Source organism: Mytilus galloprovincialis, chromosome 10 (genome assembly GCF_965363235.1).
Source record: "Mytilus galloprovincialis chromosome 10, xbMytGall1.hap1.1, whole genome shotgun sequence".
Taxonomy (NCBI): Eukaryota; Metazoa; Mollusca; class Bivalvia; order Mytilida; family Mytilidae; genus Mytilus; species Mytilus galloprovincialis.
In genome coordinates, this window is record NC_134847.1 from 17,668,773 (window position 1) to 17,689,857 (window position 21,085).

The following is a 21,085-nucleotide window of genomic DNA, read 5'->3' on the forward strand; positions in this document are numbered from 1 at the left end:
ATGGGCGATTGGTCTGTTAATCGGGTTGGTTATACGTCTGTTAAGAGTAAAACGCACAATTTAATGTTAAACTCTATTTAATATACAGAATTTTGGCATATTATAAAAACCAAATCAAAAAAAGAAAAGTGTCTGACAAAATGATATCTATCATAGAACATTTTCCACCTGTAAAAACATTTCATAGTCTGCACAGTTATTTCAGTAAAACTAAAAGGCGTCGCGCAAGTATGTTTTATTTATGCTGATACGCATAGCAATTTTTTTTAATAAAAGGCGAAATAAACAATTTTAGATATCATTTTAAGGACACAAAATAGTACTTTGGTTCTAAAAAATAAATTGACATTAGTAAATATTTCATAATTGTAATATAACGTGAATAATACCACGTTTTAGTGAAAATTATGGGAATAAAGTCTGATAATGGGTTTGACAATTGAAATTATGTCAGTTAAGAGTTATTTAGCCACGATGATAGTTTTGCTACCTTTATATTTTCCAATTGAAAAAGTTAGGAATGAGATGTTCTTGAGTAAAAAAAAAAAAAATGACAATGAATACGGTGCAACAGTATCCTTCTAGTAAGAGCATTTTTATTTTGACTTTCTGTGCATTTGATGGAAGGATGTGTCTATGGATTGGCCGCTGGAATATGCATGCATTTATTATTAACGTTTTCAATCAGCCCTTTTTTTTGTGTGCGTTCAGAGTAGCACGTTCTCAAATCCGACTGAAAGTGTCTTTCTAATACAGAACAGGGTACATATAACGTGTTGTCGTTCTCATATGCACATAATGTTTGTCACTGGACGTAAATTCTAATTCGTCAGAATCATCCAATTGATTCTTTTCTTCTATTACTTAATCATATGAGCCGCGTCGGATAGAAATCGACCTTATGCAATTCGACGTCAAACCGAGTAACGTTACGATAAAGTTTCACAAGTTTTCATACAGGTAGTTTCTGACGTTATGAAATTAAAAAAACAAAACATGTCGCTTTCTGACAAAACGACGTTTTTTCAAAAAAATTATTGTGGGGATATTTCTGTTCGGATTTAAATGTACTAGGTACCAATAGAAGCAGAATTGTTTCAGTTATATTTGTTTATTTGGATAGATTTTTGTTGTAAAACGTTTTCAATTTTTGGTGATATAACCTGTATTGTTTTTGTTCAGAAATTTCTTATGTATTTCAACGAAATTAAATTGTAAAAACTGTTATACATGTTCATAACATGAGAAACAAAAGTAATGGACGACAAAACTATGACAAAATAAACTAGTATACTTTAGACGATTCTGCGTCTTTTAACTCTGTATTTGTGAAAATCCAACATAAATTATGCCTTCACAATTTGTTTTAGTGGGGTTTTATATATGTAAAAAAAGATATACGGGGAAAGCATACAATTTTAATCTGATTAAATCGGGCCTTTAGCTAACGTATTCCTTACATATACATTTTTGATATAGGACAAAACTAGTATATTATTTCTGATAAGTTTAGTAAAAAATGCCAATAATCTTTCACGGAAACCGCTATTGTAGGATTTAATAATGTCCTCCATGAAAAAAATGTCCACCGGACACATTTTGACAATATTTACTTATTTAAATGTGTCCTGGACACAATTTCCTATGAAAACATGTCCTTAGGTATGAAAAAGTGTCCATGCACATGGACATTATTCACTACCATAATATTGTTCAGGTGGACATTGTGTCCGCCAGGGCACTTTTTGATATGATTAAAGTATTAAATGATTCCATTGCCTTGTTATTACTGGACGCATTTTAACCTTAATTACGAACTTGAATTAATTGTTACTTTGACATAAAAATTGTCTCATTGGCTCTCATACCATCCTTATCTTCATATCTATATTTTTAAATATAATTATATACATGTTAGATGCTGTTCTATTTTACTTTCCTTTGAAGACACAATTAAATAACATTCACTACGAAAATTTGTTCAGCAGATGTACCATATTTCATAACTGTTGCTGTAAAATGCTGTCCACTTAGGAGACAATATTTCATGACAATGGACATTATTTATTTTAAATTGCCTTCTTATCTGACATAATAAATATTACAAAGTTATTCATATTTGATTTTACACTTCCTTCTTATTGTTATTCTTTCATTATGCTGTCACCTGCTTGAAATTTTTGTTTTCACTGCTGAATTTGAGAATGGTGAAACTAACAATAGACGAGACAGTGAAACAGCAGATTATAAACATCTGTCCAGTATACAGATTAAGCTAAGATTTCTATTTATAGATCTTTATACCTTATCACTTTTTGTATGTTCCTATAATAGTGTTTATCTAGAAATATTTATAAGAATTCCAAATCTCCCGCATATATATGTTACTACTGTAAGACTAGTCCGAGATTACTCTGACGTCCAACGGCTGTTTTGCCAGACAAGCTGGGGCCGTGGGACGTGCCCCAGCTTGTCTGGCAAAACAGCCGTTGGACGTCAGAGTAATCTCGGACTAGTCTTACAGTAGTGCCCCAGCTTGTCTGGCAAAACAGCCGTTTGACGTCAGAGTAATCTCGGACTACTGTAAGACCAGTGGCGGATCCAGTATTTTCATAAGTGGGGGCCCACTGACTGACCTAAGAGGGGACCCGCTCCAGTCACGCTTCAGTGATTCCCTATATAAGCAACCAATTTTTTTCCCAAAAAGAGGTTCCCGGGCCCCATGCCCCCCCCTAAATCCGCCTATGAAGACCATACTTAAAATTGCAACTATTATAAACATGAAATGGTCATTTTATAACAGCAATAGATATGGTATCATAAGCAGTCTTTTAAGATAGCCCTGATTGTGTATGACACAGACTTGTATACTGGTAGTATTTTCCGTTTGTATCATTCTTTATACCACTTTTTTCAATGGAATGTCAATCATCATAGTTGGAAACAGTGGATTTTATAAGTTGGAGCTACTCCCTATTTGCCATTAAAGAGGGGGGACAAGGGGTTTAACTGTTATGCTGTTATGGGGCAATTTAATTCTTTGTTATCTGTTATTTTGAAAATATATTTGTTGTTAGCTGTTATTGTCTTATTCTTTGTTAGCTGTTATTGGGCTTTTAGTTTTTTTGTTATCTGTTATTGTGATAATGTATTTGCTGTTAACTGTTATTGAAAATTGGAATGTTAGCATTATTCGGTATAAATTGAAGATCATTGGCCATTGGGGTCTACCACTACTAATATGTTTGTCCCGTATTCAGAGAAGGATTCCATTAACATATACCCATCACAGAAGTATGGTCCAGGACAATTCAAGTATATCTTATGATTATCCTTTGTAATAAATTCCATTTTTTTATGAATGTGTATTTAGAATTATCTTAGTTTTTTGTATGAGAATAATGTTCCTTGTTTTCCGTACGAACATATTAAATTAAAACAATTCTTAATATGACAAAAAGGAAAACATATGGCCAGAAATATCTGACAAGGATCTCAATTAAGGACTAGGTCCTAACAACCACTTAACCTTTTATATAATATGGTACATAGACTCAGCTATGTAATTCTTTTCAAAGCAGAACCAAATGCATTGTACAATGAAAGTTCCAACCATTTACTTGGGTCCGAAGCTGCACACAACTCATTACAAACAAAGATTTATTTCGTTTCAAGCCATTGTTTCCCTACTAAACTATGTATTCTACTTACTAGTACACTTGGTACAATCAAAAACCTCAGCTGATAAAAAATTGTTCAAATAGGGCCTTTGAAAATAGTGGAATACAATTTGCTTTTAGAGTGTAAAAATTCGTTCGAAGTACTTGATAAATTGCATGCTTATAATTGGTGCTTTTGATTTTTCTACCCTATATACCACTTTGCCTCATAGTTTTATTAAGAAAAATTCACACATCTCATTAAATGGTCATTTAGAAAAAGTCAGAATATTCAAACTCTTTTAGGTCACTTTTTTGATTAGCAACAAAGGAAGCTTCAGTCAATATATATAAACAATACACCAACGTTTCATGAGAACTGTCTGAAAACTGGAAAATCACCCCTTTTTAATTAATAAAACCCGTTAACTCGGAAACGTAAAATCTAAAATTTACCTCATGTTAATAGATATAAACAATTCACCAAAATTCCTTGCTTTGTGAAAGCATTTTTGAGATATTATCAGAAAACTAAAAAAAACACAAATTTTATTGAATAAAAACCCATTACCCAGAAACTTAAAATCTAAAATTTATATAAAAAAAAAAAATGAAAAAGGGAGCTCACGTCAATAGATATAAACAATTTCCAAAAGTTTAATGCAAATGGTTAAAGAGTTTTTGAGTTAATGTCCGACATGTTGACAACAGACGGACAACAGTATACCATAATACGTTCCGTAAACGAGCGTATAAAAAATATTATAATATATTGAGTAGTAATTTAAACACATTCTAGATACATAAATTAATACTATAAACATAGTCATAAAAAATGGAATGCATTACAAAGGATATATCCGTAATAAGAAATACTGATTTGTCAAAGACCGAATTATTTTAATATTTCATTTACTGTTATCTGGTTTTGTCCATTTTAATTCCTTGTTATCTGTTATGAGCCAAATCAATTTGCTGTTTTGCTGTTATTGGGACCCCCCTTGCCCCCCCTATTACATATGGCAATGGTGGCCACTTCAATTGCAGTATTAAAATTTAATGATACCTGTATGACGGACTCCGAGAATATCATAATGTAGAAAGTGGGCTAAAAATAACAACTGAGACAACAGCCAATGCCAGGATATAGACAGAGCCATGCACTTTACATTTTACATCAATTAAAAAATTAAAATTAATTTTATGTTAATTTTATGGTTTTTGTGAGAGAAAAAAAATGTATTTCTGTTCCACATTATAGGGAAAAAAAATTTGCTTTCCTTCTCATAAGAAAAAAAATATTTTGTCGGAGGAAGGTTCTGAAAAAAAAATTATGAACACAATAAAAATCCCAGCCCCCCCCCCCCCCCCCCCCCCCCCCGATAATAAAATGGTTGTTGCCTAATGACCTTTGTATTACTTCCCTTAGAGGACACAATTTAATAGCAACTACTATGAAAATTTGTCCTGTGAGTGGACACTATTTCATATTGTTAGCAGTAAAAATTTGTCCTTTTGAGGGACACCATTCCATGGCAATGGACATTATTAAGGTTCCGCTAAAGTCAAATTTCAGTAAAACTTTATTGTCAATTTATTAATTATTTGAGGAACAAAGATTACCATATCATATATCAAAATCTTCGTTGTGGTGTGTAGAATACATATATAACAAAATTAAACACTTCAGCATGTATATAAGTCTAATAAGTCATTCAGAATAGAGGCACACTTTGAATAAATCCACAGCATTTCCATGTACACAAAATTCTGAAAAATATGAATAAAACTATAGAGAATAGGAATTTCTAGTACAAGCTATTATTTATTTTGAATAAAATGCAACCATAAAAGCATGTTTGGCCATTAAAACTTTTCTTTCATAAAATAAAATAGTCGGCCATATTTGATAAGGAACTACTTTTTTGTGAAAAGTATGGAGGGCAATATTGTGAAAACTAGTATATATTAATATAAATGTTTTAGAAATAAAATTAACACACTATACAAACATTGATGTAAATAGAAATAGGAAGATGTTTTTTTCAAAATTACATGTTTCAAAGACTTCAGTGCTTTTAAAATTTTAAACCAGGTTTTTGAAAAAAAGGGGGGAGTTATGTTACATATATATATAAGAACCTCATCTACACAGAATAAAAAAATTACTTTGTTACCATGGGCACATTAAATTAATTACAGCTTCATAAATTTTAGGAAAGATAGGTATTTTGCTATTTTCCTCATCAGTACTACACTATGTCCACCCTTGGTCCCTTCATGTATTCCAACATTTAAAGTCAGATTGAAGAAATAATTCAGCATATATTCTAGAGTATATTGTTTTGTATGACCTTCTTTTATTTGCTTCAAGGTTTTGTACCTGATATTTAAAGCTTAAATCACAAAAAAAAAGTTTCAAATGGCTAAAGATATATATTTCCCAGGTTGGTGTTCTTTTTTATAGATTGTATATTTACCTAGTTCTGGGCAGAGTATCTATAAGTGACGTATTGCCTCCAACAAGTGCTACCAAAAAAGAATTTCTTTTCATCTGAGAATTCCAGCTTCCTGAAAGTTTCAAAGACTATTCAGATTAAGAAACAAAAAAGTTTTAATACATACATGTATATAATTAATTAGCGCGTTTAAGTTATATTCTTAGACATTTATATAATTTTAATTCGGTAACTGTATCAGTTTATTTGCACAATCTGATCCACACCTAAATTGATTGAATGTTGATTGTTGCTTTTTTTATACATTATATATATAAAACAGATATGGGTGAAGGAATCAAGTCATTACCAACTCCAAAAATGCAATACAAAAAAGAAATTGAGTGCTAACTTCAACAGAAGATATATTTCTGATCTGTTTAAGTGAGCTACAAGATCACCTCTTCAACATATGGTGCTTGCTTTGGGTATCTTTATACACAATAACCAAGTATAATCAAGTCTTTATGTCAACATCATAATGAAAAGAATGAAACATATGTCTTTGTCAGCTAAATTTTGCCAATACCACGATTTATTCTGTGCCCACAAAAATTGAAGGTACCTTTTTTCTTTTTTTTTAACAAACTATAAAGGTCATGTGTTTCTCTGACTGTGTGACTGTTTATGATGTGTATTGATTGATAATTGCGTCTTAGATGCACGATTTTTTTTTATTCATTGTCAGTGGCTTGTAACTAGCTGTCAGTAACTGCTTGTACTTTCGGATCAGTATTTAGTGTCTGTTTAGTTGTTGGGATGTACAATTAAACTCCAACATCCTCTCTGTGTTTTTGTTGGATGTATTTCTATTTGTATCCATCTGATGAGCTAAGCTTTTTTCTACTGATTTGTATAGTTCATTCTTATGTTGTATTGTTACACTACTGTCTCAGGTTAGGGAGAGTGTTGGGATCCAGCTAACATGTTTAACCCAGCTGCATTCTGTATGTATGTGTCTCCAAAGTCAGAAGCCTGTAATTCAGTGGTTGTCTTTTGTTTTAATGTGTTACATATTTGTTTTTCCTTCAATTTTGTACATAAATAAGGCCATTAGTCTTCTCATTTTATTTGTTTTAAATTTGTCGGTTCAGGGCCTCTTATAGCTGACTATGCAGTATGGGCTTGGCTCATTGTTAAAGGCTGTATGGTCATATATAGTTGTTAATTTTTGTGTCATTTGGTCATTTGTTGAGTGTTGTCTCATTGACAATCATACTACATTTTCTGTTTATACATAACTACAAAGCTAATCATGATCATTGTTCAATAATTGGAACTTTAAAAAATTACAAACTTACTATTTCAAAGTTATCATTTAACAATATCTGTAATAGTTCACAGTCACTTGCTCTTGGACAAAAGACATTATTTTGAAAAGCAGAAAACAAAATGTCAGCTGAAAAACAATAAATAAAAACAGTCATATCTCATGAATACACATTATAAGATAGACAATAGTCCTTTTAAAAAATTATATAAAATGTATATATACATCATTTTGAACATGATAAGCTCTTGATTTCTTTTTTTATTGAATTCTCTTCTTTTTTACATCTGTAATTCACAATAACTAATACAGTACCTAAAACAAAGATGACTGTGATTAAACATGAAGATGATTTCCTTACATTATGTTTTGAATTTGCCTATGGACATAACATTATTCAATTTCCAAGGACCATAACTCTGTAGATGGAAATCATTACCCGAAAGTAGGTTTTATTTTATAAAGGAACATAACTCCATGAAAGCAATATTTGTCAACATTTGAAATGGTGTTTGTGTAATTTGCAGCTTGCATTTTTTATTTAATACAATAAAATAAGGTTAATCTACGTACCTCAAATGTGTATAATGATTGATTTTTTTATTGCAATGCAGATCATTGCATTGGTCATAAACTGTAAATGAAATTCCTCAGTCAACAATAAGGTGAAACTGATTGTGATACAATAATTGCAATTTTATCACAAGGTCTATAATAATCCAAGTGTTCATCAAATATAACAGCCTTCATTATACACTTATTTCAGATTCAAAAGTTGAAAACAGATAGGCAATTCCAAATCCATCTCACAGGAAATCATAATCAGTCATGTCAGTACAACCTTCAAATAAAATATTGAAATATATGAAATAATTGCAATGCATTATCAAAAATATATGTTGAAGTTCATTTGAAACATTCAAATTGCAATTTGATGAGACAAAATTTACCATCTATAATAAACAGGTATTGAAATTTTTATCATGGTATCTTCTTTATGATATCCTAAATAAAAGTAACAAATATCTATAATAGTTTATTTAAGAATTGAATGCTTCTTTTTGTAAATTTATTGGGGTGTAAAAGCGTTGACCAAAGTACATTTTGTATGAAGCGCGGAAGCGCTTCATTCTACAAATGTACCTACGGTCAACGCTTTTACAACCCTATAAAGTTACAAAAAGAAGCATTCAATACTTATAATTACATTTTTTAGCTATGGTCATGAAAACACGAATTTTATATGTTTTATTATTTAATTCACCTGTGTACTTTATTGTTGGAGCACGTGATATCATGAGTGAAAGTTGTATTGAGCAATGCAACTGCTTACGGAATAACACGGGATGTGCAGTTAGCCAATCAGAATAAAATATTATAATGAAACATACATCTAATGTAATTATTTCATAATATAAATGATTGATAATGTAGAACTAGAAAATATATTATGAAAGAATCAAATCTTGCTCTCACAATTTTTGGATGACTATCCGTACTACATGAAATGAAATAAGAATGTGTCTCAATGATTCCAAACCTCCTGCTGTGTTACTTTAAAACTGTTCGTGGGATATTTCTAAAAGTCAAACATGATATGTGTTTTATGGTTATTGTCGCAATTTTTGTAAAATGTTCATAATATTTGGTTCAAACAAAGTAAAGTTTATATACAGCTGAAACTAATTTCAAGTCCTACAAAGTGTGGTACAGACAGACGGACAAAGGTAAAACATAAATCTCTGCAAGCAAAACAGTGGGGCATAGTAAAAACACTTGATGTCAGCAATATGTCATTATTTTAAATCAAAAAGAAGATAAACATCAGGAGGATATAAATCCTCCATTGTGTACATGTAATGTGCATATACAAAGAAGTCATACACTAGTTTTCCAGATATATAATGAAATTTCTTATGTACAGAGTTTTCTCTCAGTTTTCATTACTTTATAATTGGCGGCTTTAAGGCTTAAAAAATTATACTTCCTTAAGAAATTTATAAATGATGTGCTACAAACAGAAAATAGCTCACCCTTATTTCAATAATGGCGAGATAAAAATGTGCAAACCTGGCATGTATCATAAGTCACAAAATTGAACAGAACCAGAATGATAATCTGCAACTAAATGGTCAATTTCATAAACATCATCATCTCCATCAAACAACACTTCATAGACTGCATTCAATTTTCCATCTGTCCCTTTAAGTAATGAAACAACTGTTCCTTTGTACCATTCCTTATGGTTTGCATCCTCGTCAATTATCCACTGTTGTTTAATGCTACGTCCAACAAATTTGGTCTGTTTCTGCCTTCCTCTCCTAAATTAAAAATCACTAACTAAATTAAAACAACAAGTTACTTAGATGTTCTTTTAATATATAAAATTGAGATTGGAAATGGGGAATGTGCCAAAGAGACAACAACCCGACCATAGAAAAAAACAACAGCAGAAGGTCACTAACAGGTCTTCAATGTAGGGAGAAATTCCCGCACCCGGAGGCGTCCTACAACTGGCCCCTAAACAAATATATACTAGTTCAGTGATAATGAACGCCATACTAATTTCCAAGTTGTACATAAGAAACTAAAATTAAAATAATACAAGACTAACAAAATATCTATTTTTAAAAAAGGTATACATGTACATTGTATGTCTTGTATTAGATATTTAGATGCAATACATATCTCATCTATATAGTAAGAGAGATGTACTATATAGTGTAAACGTACTAATGACTTACATAATACAAAATTGTGTTTTTCGTTTTGTACATACATGTGGTGTACAAGACAATCACATGATCATTTCCCAACATGATTTTGGGTTTTAACTATATATATATATATAATTATGTTTATATTGAAATGGTATAAATTAATTAATATTTATATGAATATGGGTAAATGTACATCTTTAATGTACATTGTACCACTTTTTAATAATGAATATATTGGAAAAAAATTTAATAAAACAACAATTGTCAAATATCTTATTCTTGTCAAAGAAACACACCAATCTTCCGTGATGTGTTGTGTTTGTTTACTTGGGTTTAAGAACAAGAGGTGACCTCTCGATGACTTGTTATGTTCTCTACTATTGGATCATGTACCTTTTTTAAGAAAAATGTATCTTTTGGATGATGTATTTTTCTCAGTAAAATGTAACCGCTATCTCAAAATTAATCTATATGTATTGTGAACACAAATACTGAAACAGGTTTGACATTTGGTAAGATGTATTGGTATGATATGTAGATGTGCATACTTCAATAACATTTTGAAATCAAAATCATGAAATTTTGTAGGATTATGGGAAACTAGCTAGATATAATATAATATTACATACGTTAGCCTATTTTGTGCAGGTTCTTTAGCTTGAGTGTTGGCTGTTTCAGAGTCTGATGAAGTGTCTGGTCTTGGATTCTGTTTTTTCGTCTTTCTTCTATTCGTTGAAGCTGATGTTATCTTTCTCTTTCTTTTTATACTGGTTTTGGAATCAACAAACTGAAATTATAAAAGTTGTATTATAAGAATATTCCATTAATATACTCAGTGTTTCATACCAGCACCACACACAATGATAATGTCAATATAATTGGTTGTGAATAATGAAAATAAAAGCTGAATGATTGTCAAATTTGGTTTGTTGCATAGTGCAAATCTTTACAATATAATAGACACCCCTTTTGATAAAAAAAAAATGTTTCCCTTTCATCCTGAGATCTTGAAAATACAGTGAACTTGTGTGTTTATACCACTATTTTAATTAATAGGCAAACAATGTGATTTTTGGTGAAAAATCTTTTCTAGTAGGCTTTTTTTTGCCGTTAAAACTTTTAGAGTTGTGAGGCAGCTATATTTTTGGGCTCTAGGACATCAAGGTTTATATATATGTTGAAAATAATTAAGGAGTATAGAAAAATTATACAACCTATTTCACCTCCTCTCATAATACATGTAATATGAATTTTTTTTTAAATACAAATAATAATTATATATATATATGTTTTCAATTATAATCATGATAATTGAGAGTGTATTGAATTACCTACTATAATGAATATTGGAAGATTGTCCTTCTCAATACATGCAAATGACAGAGGCTGACAATTACAAAGTGAATCAAATACCTGTATAAATATAATTGGAAGATGTTTCTTCTCAATACATGCATGACAGAAAATGACATACATGACATAGGCTGACAATTATATACAATACCTGTATACATGTAAGATAATTGGAAGATGTTTCTTCTCAATACATGCATGACAGAAAATGACATAGGCTGGCAATTATATACAATACCTGTATAAGATAATTGGAAGATGTTTCTTCTCAATACATGCATGACAGAAAATGACATAGGCTGGCAATTATATACAATACCTGTATACATGTAAGATAATTGGAAGATGTTTCTTCTCAATACATACATGACAGAAAATGACATAAGCTGACAATTGTATACAATACCTGTATAAGATAATTGGAAGATGTTTCTTATTATTGCGAACCCTATCTTAGTTTTCCATAGATTCACCTGCAAGTTACCTGTCCATTTAAACTTTTGGCAGTTCTATTGTCCCATCTAACAAATACAACAGGTATTGTTCTCTGTGTAGTTTATTCACTCAGACCTTTAAATTTCTTCTAGGAGAAATATATCACTCATTGATTAATCTACCTGAGTAAAAAATTGAACTGTCAATGAAGAAAAAATACTTATACCAATACTAAGTAAGGACTCACAAAACTGCATGTGGTGTTGTATTTATTCGATACCTGGAGTAACTCGTTTTTAATGTGTTCAATATTACATTTGTAATACTGATTCAAAAATTAAAAGTTGATTTCTGATTCAATATTTTTGTGTGTTTGATAAATAAAAAATTGAATATTATTATTTTTAAATTAAGGTCTTCATAAACATAAGTCTATAAATGAACAACAACAAAAACATGTAAATTCATTGGAAAGTACTAAAAAATGTGTCTGAAATAAACTTTTTAGTATTAAACCAGATTTTATATTGAACAGATTGAAAATATATTAATGATAATATTGAATAAATACAATATTGCATACAGTTTATGTGAGTTATTAGAAGTATTTCAATAAAAAAGAAGATAATTTTTTGGTCAGGTAAATTAATCAATGAGTGATATATTTCTCCTAGAAGAAATTTAAAGGTCCCAGTGAATAAACTACACAGAGAACAATATCTGTTGTATTTGTTAGATGGGACAATAGGACTTACAAAAGTTTAAATGGACAGGTAACTTGCAGGTGAATCTATGGAAAACTAAGATAGGGTTCGCAATAAAAAATACAATACCCTGATAAGTTCATTAAATCAAATGTTGTTCCGTAAACAACTGAATTTTAAACAAGGCTGTTTTTGGATTGATTTCAAACTTAATATTGAACTCACCCATATTCCAGGTTCTCGAATGCCTGGGCTCTTTCCTTCTCGTGGTGAGGCAAGTTCAGGTAAAAGTGCCTTAGTGAAGAAAGCTTTGAGTTTTGGTAGTAGAGTGTTCTCCCAAAGGTCAACATCTCGATAAATTCTCTGTATAAACATCTGATATGGATTCAGTGTACGCACAACAAAGTCTATCCATGGTTTGTGACAAACATTCAGAAGGCCATGGCATTGGAAAAAATAAGGGTGATTTTCCTTCAACTTCAAATTTCCATTGATAGTAATCAGGCAGAAATTGTTTGAATTAGCAGCTTCAAAAAGGTTGATTGGTTTTGAATGCAAAAGGTTTTTTATTTCAATAAGTCCAGTGCCGTCAGTTGATGATGTAACAATCCCGTCTGGACTAGCAGCTAAAAATTTGTTGGTTGGGTGAATAACAAGACCAGTTTTATTCACATAGATATTCTCATTATCTTCTGCTTTCTTAAGCTTATATTCCTCTATGGTGGTATCTTCTTGTAGAATGCCATTTCGTGTATGTCTATTTCCTTTAAATTGGGAGTACAGCAAATTACGGACAAATTTATTTATAGGTAAAGATGGGTTTCGTCTAATGATGGAGCCAAAGTTTGAAGCAGTTATTCTTTTATGACGTTCAGAATGCCAAAGACCAGATTGAGACTGTTGAACTGTTGATAGTGTAATTTGTTTACATTGATCTGCCGAAAGATTGATGTGTGTATCCAAAAAATCATTCTGAAGTTTTTCAAGCGCTGTGGTAGATACATCAGTAGTAACCTCAATGGCATCTGTACCATACGATTGTCTAGCTTTCCTTGTAGTGCAGCCTTTCAGAGATGAGATTTTTCGTTTCCACCTTTTTTGTTTGACATCTGGCTTTGATTTGTGACGAATGGAATTTTTAAGCATCTGTTCGTTACGTTTGTACCTAGCTGTAAAATGTTTTCCTGGTTCTGTTGCTGTACACGTTTCCCAAGCCTGACATGACCACTGCGGACCTAAATTCATGCGAAGAGCTCCTCCATAGCATCTTGCATGCCATGACCCACGGTTACAAAGGTTATAGACCTTTCCTCCATCAAATTTGGTTCGGATGTGCATCCAACTCTCTGCCAGGTTAGTTGTACTGTTGCTGATAAGGCGGTCAGATTTCTCAGCTATTCTGTTAAGCAAGGTCAAGACATCCTTAATTATATGTTGTTCTACATTACTGTACTGTATGGTTGTACCAAGTCTGGACTCTTCCTGGGATGCCAAGGACGATCCTTCTGACCAGAAATCTATCTGACAATCTAAAAGATCTGGTTCATCAGAGTTTTTTACTATGGTGGGTGAAGATGCTGTTGAATGATCAGAGTTTGATGAAGTACATGTATTAATATCAGATGATGTATCTGTTTGTTGGGTTTTAGCGCGGCAGAAGTCAGAACAGTGATCATGTTGACCAAAAACATGATTGACCGAGTTTATGATGTCATGGCGAAGTCGTTTAATTGCTGTTGATACATCTACTGTTTGTTCTTTTAGTTCTTTTGACCTAAAGCGGATGGCACATCTTAATGCACTAACCAGGCGCACTCGCGTTGTTTTAGACAAATGATGTCTCCCTTTGTACAGTGGGTTTTCAGTAACCATCTTTTCCAAGTTGGAACGATAACATTTACATATATGGTTGGCGCATTCCTCCTTAGTTACCTGTCTTCCCCACCCTGGCACTCCTTCCCTGATAGTTGCAAAAACAGAAGAGTCCCCATCGCCTACCACTCTCATGTACCGCAAACCATGTTTTTCTTCTGCCTGTTTAAACCCTTCTAAAATAATGTCACTTTCCATGGACTGGCTGTCTTTGTCCCAATTCTTAAAGCATGTGTGGGGTTTATTGTCATTCTGACCACAAATATAGCAGTATTTATTCCGAACACCTATGTGTAGCAGTTTCTTAGTTTCTTTCCCAATTATTATAGCAACCCCACCTGCAGCGTTATAGGAATGCTTATGAGTCCTCTTTGACCAACCTCCATCTACTATTACTGTAATAGCAGGAACCTCATGATGGTAATCATTCCTATCAATTGCCAAACGTCTTTCTTCCTGACCCGCTAGCATCATCTCCCGTTCTAATATAGAGTGCCACCATTTCCCAATGTCAGTTTCAATTGATGTAAAAGTTGGCTGAGACAAACCAGGTGAATTCAATGTGGCCATTAGTTCATTCAGATGTGCTGGGCCATTGCCAGTGACCATACTACCCCAAACAGCACGCACATTGACGTCGTAACGTTTTGAACCAGGGACCTTGGGACTCGTATCAAATTTAAATTTCTTGAAACACCCTTGGCACTCTGCCATCATCACACTGGCTAAACCTAACGATCTCACCTCTGTCTGTAGCTTGATAGGAGTTTTTCCTTCAGACGAAACCTTCATTGCCTCTACACATAAACATACATGCATTGTTATTTCAGACACATGTGATTGCAAACAGTCTAAGTTCATCATTCTGTAACCTTTTGGACTGAGGTCTTTAACTTTGAGTATCCTCATTCTGAAGTTATCACCATAGGAAAATGCGGTATAAATAGAGGTGTTTGACATATGTTTTTTCAAAGTAGTGCCATAGAAATTATGTATTTTCTTTATCTTTATCTTCAAAATGTCTTTTTTGATGTTTCTAGATTTTTTTTTAATTCTGTAAATAGGTCTCCCTAAATGCCTCCCTCTCCTTACTCTGCTATGCCTACCCAGACTTCTACCAAACACTCTATTCTTTTTACTTTTACTGCCCATAATAAATTCTTCTTTGATATTGTCAACACATGTAGTGGCTTCCTTTTGTCAACCTTGCTTTCCATACACGTTTTTTAACATTTTTAAATATAACTTTATTTTCACTTACCTTGGTTGCAATGTGTTTCTTACCCATATTTTTACCATTCATATTTCCATGATTTAAATAATTATTTAATTTAAAAGTAATACAAACTCACCAAAATGACACACGTGTAAACATGTCTGTTTGGTCTACATTGTATTTATTTTTCCGTTAAGGACTTAACTGTGATATCTGATGATTGTTTTTTAGAGATATATATGTACTAAACAAGTATTTCAATATATAGGATCAATTCCTTACCAATCAAAGTTCACCGATTAGACAATAAACTGACATTTTCCCAATGTTTACTTCACTTGATCAAAAGATCAACCGTAGTTCTTCAAACCGGAAGTGATTTCTCTCATATAGTTATTTCTTTCGCATCAAAATTTAATGATTAAATCGATTGTTTAATGTCCAAAAACTTAATTCACCTGAAATATATAATAAAAAATATCAGTATACTCATTCAATTTTAAAAAAATGCTATTTTTGTTATATTCGAAAGTGCGGTGTGATATCAGATCATGAAATTCTACTTTCGTTTTCAGAAGAATCACAGAACACCCAATTCAACAGTTTATTTTATTGTGTAAATGGTAAAAAATGTTTTTAAATTACAGCTAAATATTCTCATACACATATGAATTTGCAAGTCATAAAGTGTCAAGGGAGATCAAGCAAATTAAACAGTTGTAAATAGTAAAAATTCAATCATACAACAACATTGTAAAAATGGCGGCTATCCAACAGCTTGGGACACTCTGTTATTCTTAACTTAATAGAAAGACAGATGACTTTTAGCAAGTTTTAGGTATAGCTCGACCTGCATTGAAACATAAAGAATACTCGGTGCCAATTTTGGGTGATATAACATTGATTTAAGAATGTTCTATTTTTTGAAAAAATGTGTGTTGTGAAGATGCATTTTCAACTTTTAACATTGGAATAGTGTATTTAATTTTAAGGTTTGATACAAGCCATGCATGGTCCCACAAATAATGGTAAAAATTTTATAATTTGACAAAATTTCACCCCTCAGTAATTTGTTTAAGGTACAAAACATGTACATTTGGTAATTGCACCACCAGATTGAAATTTTGACTTTAGCGGAACCTTAAATACCAAATTTCAATGAAAAAGTGTCCATGTGGACACTTTTTCATAGGACACTATTATGTCTTACACTATATCCGGTCCGACATGAACATTTCCAAATCATCTGATAAAAAAAAAATTGTTCCTGAATCTTGTTCTTTTCTAACTAACATATTTCTCAACCTTAGTATCAGTTTTGGCTTACAGGAATACATTGTTTAGCTAAGGTATGCATTTCCTAATACGTTCTATATATTGAACTATGTTTACGTTCACGATCTATTTTTACATTTTATACAAAGTGAAAGTACTATCTATTTTAGTAAAATTTATTTTCATTTCGTTCAGTTGCATACCACCTGTCTTAAAAAATAATTGTATACAATTCTTAAGCTTAACTAAACTAGAGTAATATTCTGAAAAGCTATTTCTGGTAGTTTTAACGAAATTTGTGCTGTACTATTGCAAAACTTCGATACACACAGTGACATGAGTGAGACACGCAAAAACAAAATTAAGTCAAAAACTATTCATATCATTGTACCGTTGCATTTTGGAAAATCTAAAAAGAAACAACAACACAAATATAAATATTAAACAAAGATCAAGACGTGCCCTAGGTGGATTTCGTACTATTTGCGTGCAATTTATCTGTTCATATAATCTATTCAGAAATTTAGAAATGTGTTGCGTGTAATTTATGTTCAATGACATTTCTATTTAGAAATTGAAAGAAAGAGGGAAACATTTGCATAATACATGTGTACATGTATTTCGAAAACTATTAACTTTCAAAATAAAACATTTTAAACCTCCTTTTTCATATCCCGACAACTTTAAAATAAATATTCGGGCAATAAAATTCCCGATCTATGCATCGGTGGGTCTTACAATTTTGCGTCCGTCCGTCCGTCTGCGTGATTAAGGTAACATTTTTGAAAGATGTAAGCTGTGATGTCGGATTAATAAATAATAAACCAAAATTTCATCTAAAAAACCCGTTTATTTTGAAATTTGAACGACTATAATTTAAATAGATAGTATTTGGGATTTTGATCTACATGTCACAAATCACTGGTGAACTATTAAATGTATTATGGCGCAAAACGCGACAGCCAGTCGTATCGAAAAATTCTCTTGGTTCGATTTGTCTTTAATTCCATTCCTTTTTATTGTTGTAGTAAATTTCTACCTTGTAGCGAGAGCAAGAAATATGTACACTCCAAATATGTTAGTTCATGCGTTAACTCAGAACAACAAAATGTTCATTACAATTTTGACTTTTCACAATATGTAAACTTGCCACATTCGTCCCCACAGGTTGGAGCTCTTTACTTTTTAACACCTCGAAAGGTTCAAATATTTAGAGTTTGTGATGAAAACTCTCCAATGCAAACGAATTATTTAATTGATGAGCAACAAACAATCGGGGAAATGGAAATCGGACACATGGACTCAATGCTGTTTTAAGCATGCTGCACCATTATCTGCATCCAAGTAAATTCAACCAACGTGTCATTTTGTGTACTTAATGTGTGTGTAAAATGTGTATAAATTTATTGATGAGTAACCCGCCTTTTCATTTTGTAGATCGTACATTGAAGCTAGAAAAATAATAATTACACTACTGCATTCAGTACATTGAATTGTTTTGTTAGACATGAATAATTTTTATGATAACAATATATTTAAAAAGTTATACAATGAAACATGCTGAACTTTCAATGATTTTCTCGATAACACCTGATTAACAGACTTTAGCCAACCCGATTAACAGACCAACCGCCGATATAGCCGCATACTCAATATAGATTAACCGACCAATCTCTCGGTTAGCCGAGTGTCGGCCGTGTCAAGGCTCCGTGTCGAAGGCCGTACTTTAACCTATAATGGTGTACTTATATAAATTGTTATTTGGATGGAGAGTTGTCTTATTGGCACTCACACCACATCTTCCTATATCTATAACATATCAAAATAACACCTCAAAGAAAGGACGGACATAAGTTTTATTATTACTCGTAGTACATCGTTCTGTCGAGAATAATGACATCTAAAATCCACCAAAAATTTAAAAAAAATAAAATTCAACAAAAACCATTTTTGAATAGTATAAATAGCATACGAAAGACCAATTACCATAATACCTTGATTGCATGATATATTTATGATTCTCTTCAAGAATTCTAGTTGATAGAAGCTTTAGAAGTCTTTAAAATATGCCCCAAACATACAAAAAAAACCTGGACAAACATTTAATTATCTGCAGGATGAAATGTTTCAAAACTTTTGTTATATAATCCATCTGTTAAATTTCACAAATATATATTGCTCATTGATCAATCTCAAGGAAATATGAATGACTGCCTTCGTATCAAAATAATTTAGTTTGGCGGGGAAAAAAAGAGTTGTAAAATGAAAACAACATTTTATCAATTAGAAGCGCTTTTTTTGAATTTACATTCACGCATCACTCTAAACATTTTAAAGCCAAGTATATATAAATATGTTAGGAACTTAATGACCAAAAGGGTAATAAAAAGAATGGCCATATCATATAAAGTCAGCCTTGTCTGGGGAAAGTAACCTAGTTTTCCTTTCAAATGTGACAAATAATCATTTTATATGAAAGCTGTTATATAACTACATGTATATTAAACAAATAATTCATAGGATATAAAAAAATCCGGAAACATTTCAGAGAGTGTAACTAGTCGTGAAGATGTTCCTTCCCAGTTTTATCAAACTAAAATATCTGAATATTTATGTTTATGATTATTATTTATTAAGCAGTTGACGTAATTGTATGAGCGAGATCAAAGACTAGTCTTACTAAATCCTAGTTACATTAAAGCAGGAACGTTGAAATTTCGACTTGGTGTTCGTTTAGGTACAAAGCAGTACATGTATTTACTGCATGCAATATGATATAGAGGACGTTAACAATGTATATATTACATATTTAAGACTTTTCCTTCAGAAAAAAAGGTCATATTTTTTTAATTCTTGTAATCGGATACGATAAAGACCTTCATTTACATCTGTCTACCTTTTATTAAAGTCTTATAAATAAATGTTTATATATTTAAACCAAAACAAAATGTATCGGAAATTTCCATTTCCCTTCTACTCAATGCAATCTAAAAATAGTCATTGGATTTTTACCTATCAGCTGATAACAACGAAAGGTAGAAATAGTATAAATCGCAAATGAGTCTTATGTAGACGAAACGCGCGTCTGGCGTATAAAATTATAATCCTGGTACTTTTGATAACTATTTACACCACTGGGTCGATGCCACTGCTGGTGGACGTTTCGTCCCCGAGGGTATCACCAGCCCAGTAGTCAGCACTTCGGTGTTGACATGAATATCAATTATATGGTCATTTTTATTAATTTTCTGTTTACAAAACTTAAATTTTTCGAAAAACTAAGGATTTTCTTACCCCAGGAGTAGATTACCTTAGCCGTATTTGGCACAACTTTTTGGAATTTTGGGTCCTCAATGCTCTTCAACTTTGTATTTATTTGGCTTTTTTAACTATTTTGATCTGAGCGTCACTGATGAGTCTTATGTAGACGAAACGCGCGTCTGGCGTATAAAATTATAATCCTGGTACTTTTGATAACTATGAAAGACATAAAAATTTACTAAATAGTGAAAAAAAGAAAGTTATAAGAAAGTGGGAATTGAAGAACATCATGGCACTTACCATTGTTGAGGACTTTTGAAGTACCACTGTAGGTTGTACTGTCAAATCCACTGTCTGTTGCTTGAATACTTCTCCCTGTCAATTTTGAATTAACCATATAACAATCAAGACAAATAGTAACTGATTACAACAAAAAGATATAGGAAGATCGACGCAGTCAAGCACAACTATCTCGTTGTTTGTATAGATATTACGCATATTCCTCTGCTCATAAGGCAAAATGTGTAAATTCAGAAGAACTTAACACATAGCATATCTTAAAATCGTTTACATTGTACATCTCAAAATTATAAAGTTTAAGGCCTAATTAAACAAATCACTCCTTAATTTTACAATGTCAATGAGGTTGTTATATAGATTATGAAAGTTACTGACGATTGTCGGAACAGACGGTCGGACAAGATCATCGCTTTTTATGTCGATAGCTGAGAGTTCTTTAAGATTGGTCGTTTGTAAATTCTGTCTTTCTGTCTTTCAGAAAAAATAGTCATCGTACACTTACATACGTACGATCTTACACTG

At 31.9% G+C, this 21,085-nt stretch overlaps 1 protein-coding gene and 1 long non-coding RNA gene across 2 annotated transcripts; both read right to left on the reverse strand.

The window, feature by feature from the left end:
* Positions 1–5,224: 5,224 nt before the first annotated feature.
* LOC143049952 (uncharacterized) lies at positions 5,225–16,182 on the reverse strand. The gene is made up of 7 exons (XR_012970373.1): positions 16,010–16,182; positions 10,777–10,934; positions 9,498–9,748; positions 8,001–8,268; positions 7,459–7,556; positions 6,140–6,230; positions 5,225–5,429 (listed from the first exon to the last, which is right to left on the reverse strand). It is a non-coding gene; the product is annotated as an uncharacterized LOC143049952 (long non-coding RNA).
* LOC143049951 (uncharacterized) lies at positions 12,761–15,600 on the reverse strand. The gene has a single exon (XM_076223725.1). The coding sequence runs from the start codon at positions 15,469–15,471 to the stop codon at positions 12,787–12,789; it is 2,685 nt and encodes an 894-aa protein (XP_076079840.1). The 5' UTR covers positions 15,472–15,600; the 3' UTR covers positions 12,761–12,786.
* Positions 16,183–21,085: the final 4,903 nt, after the last annotated feature.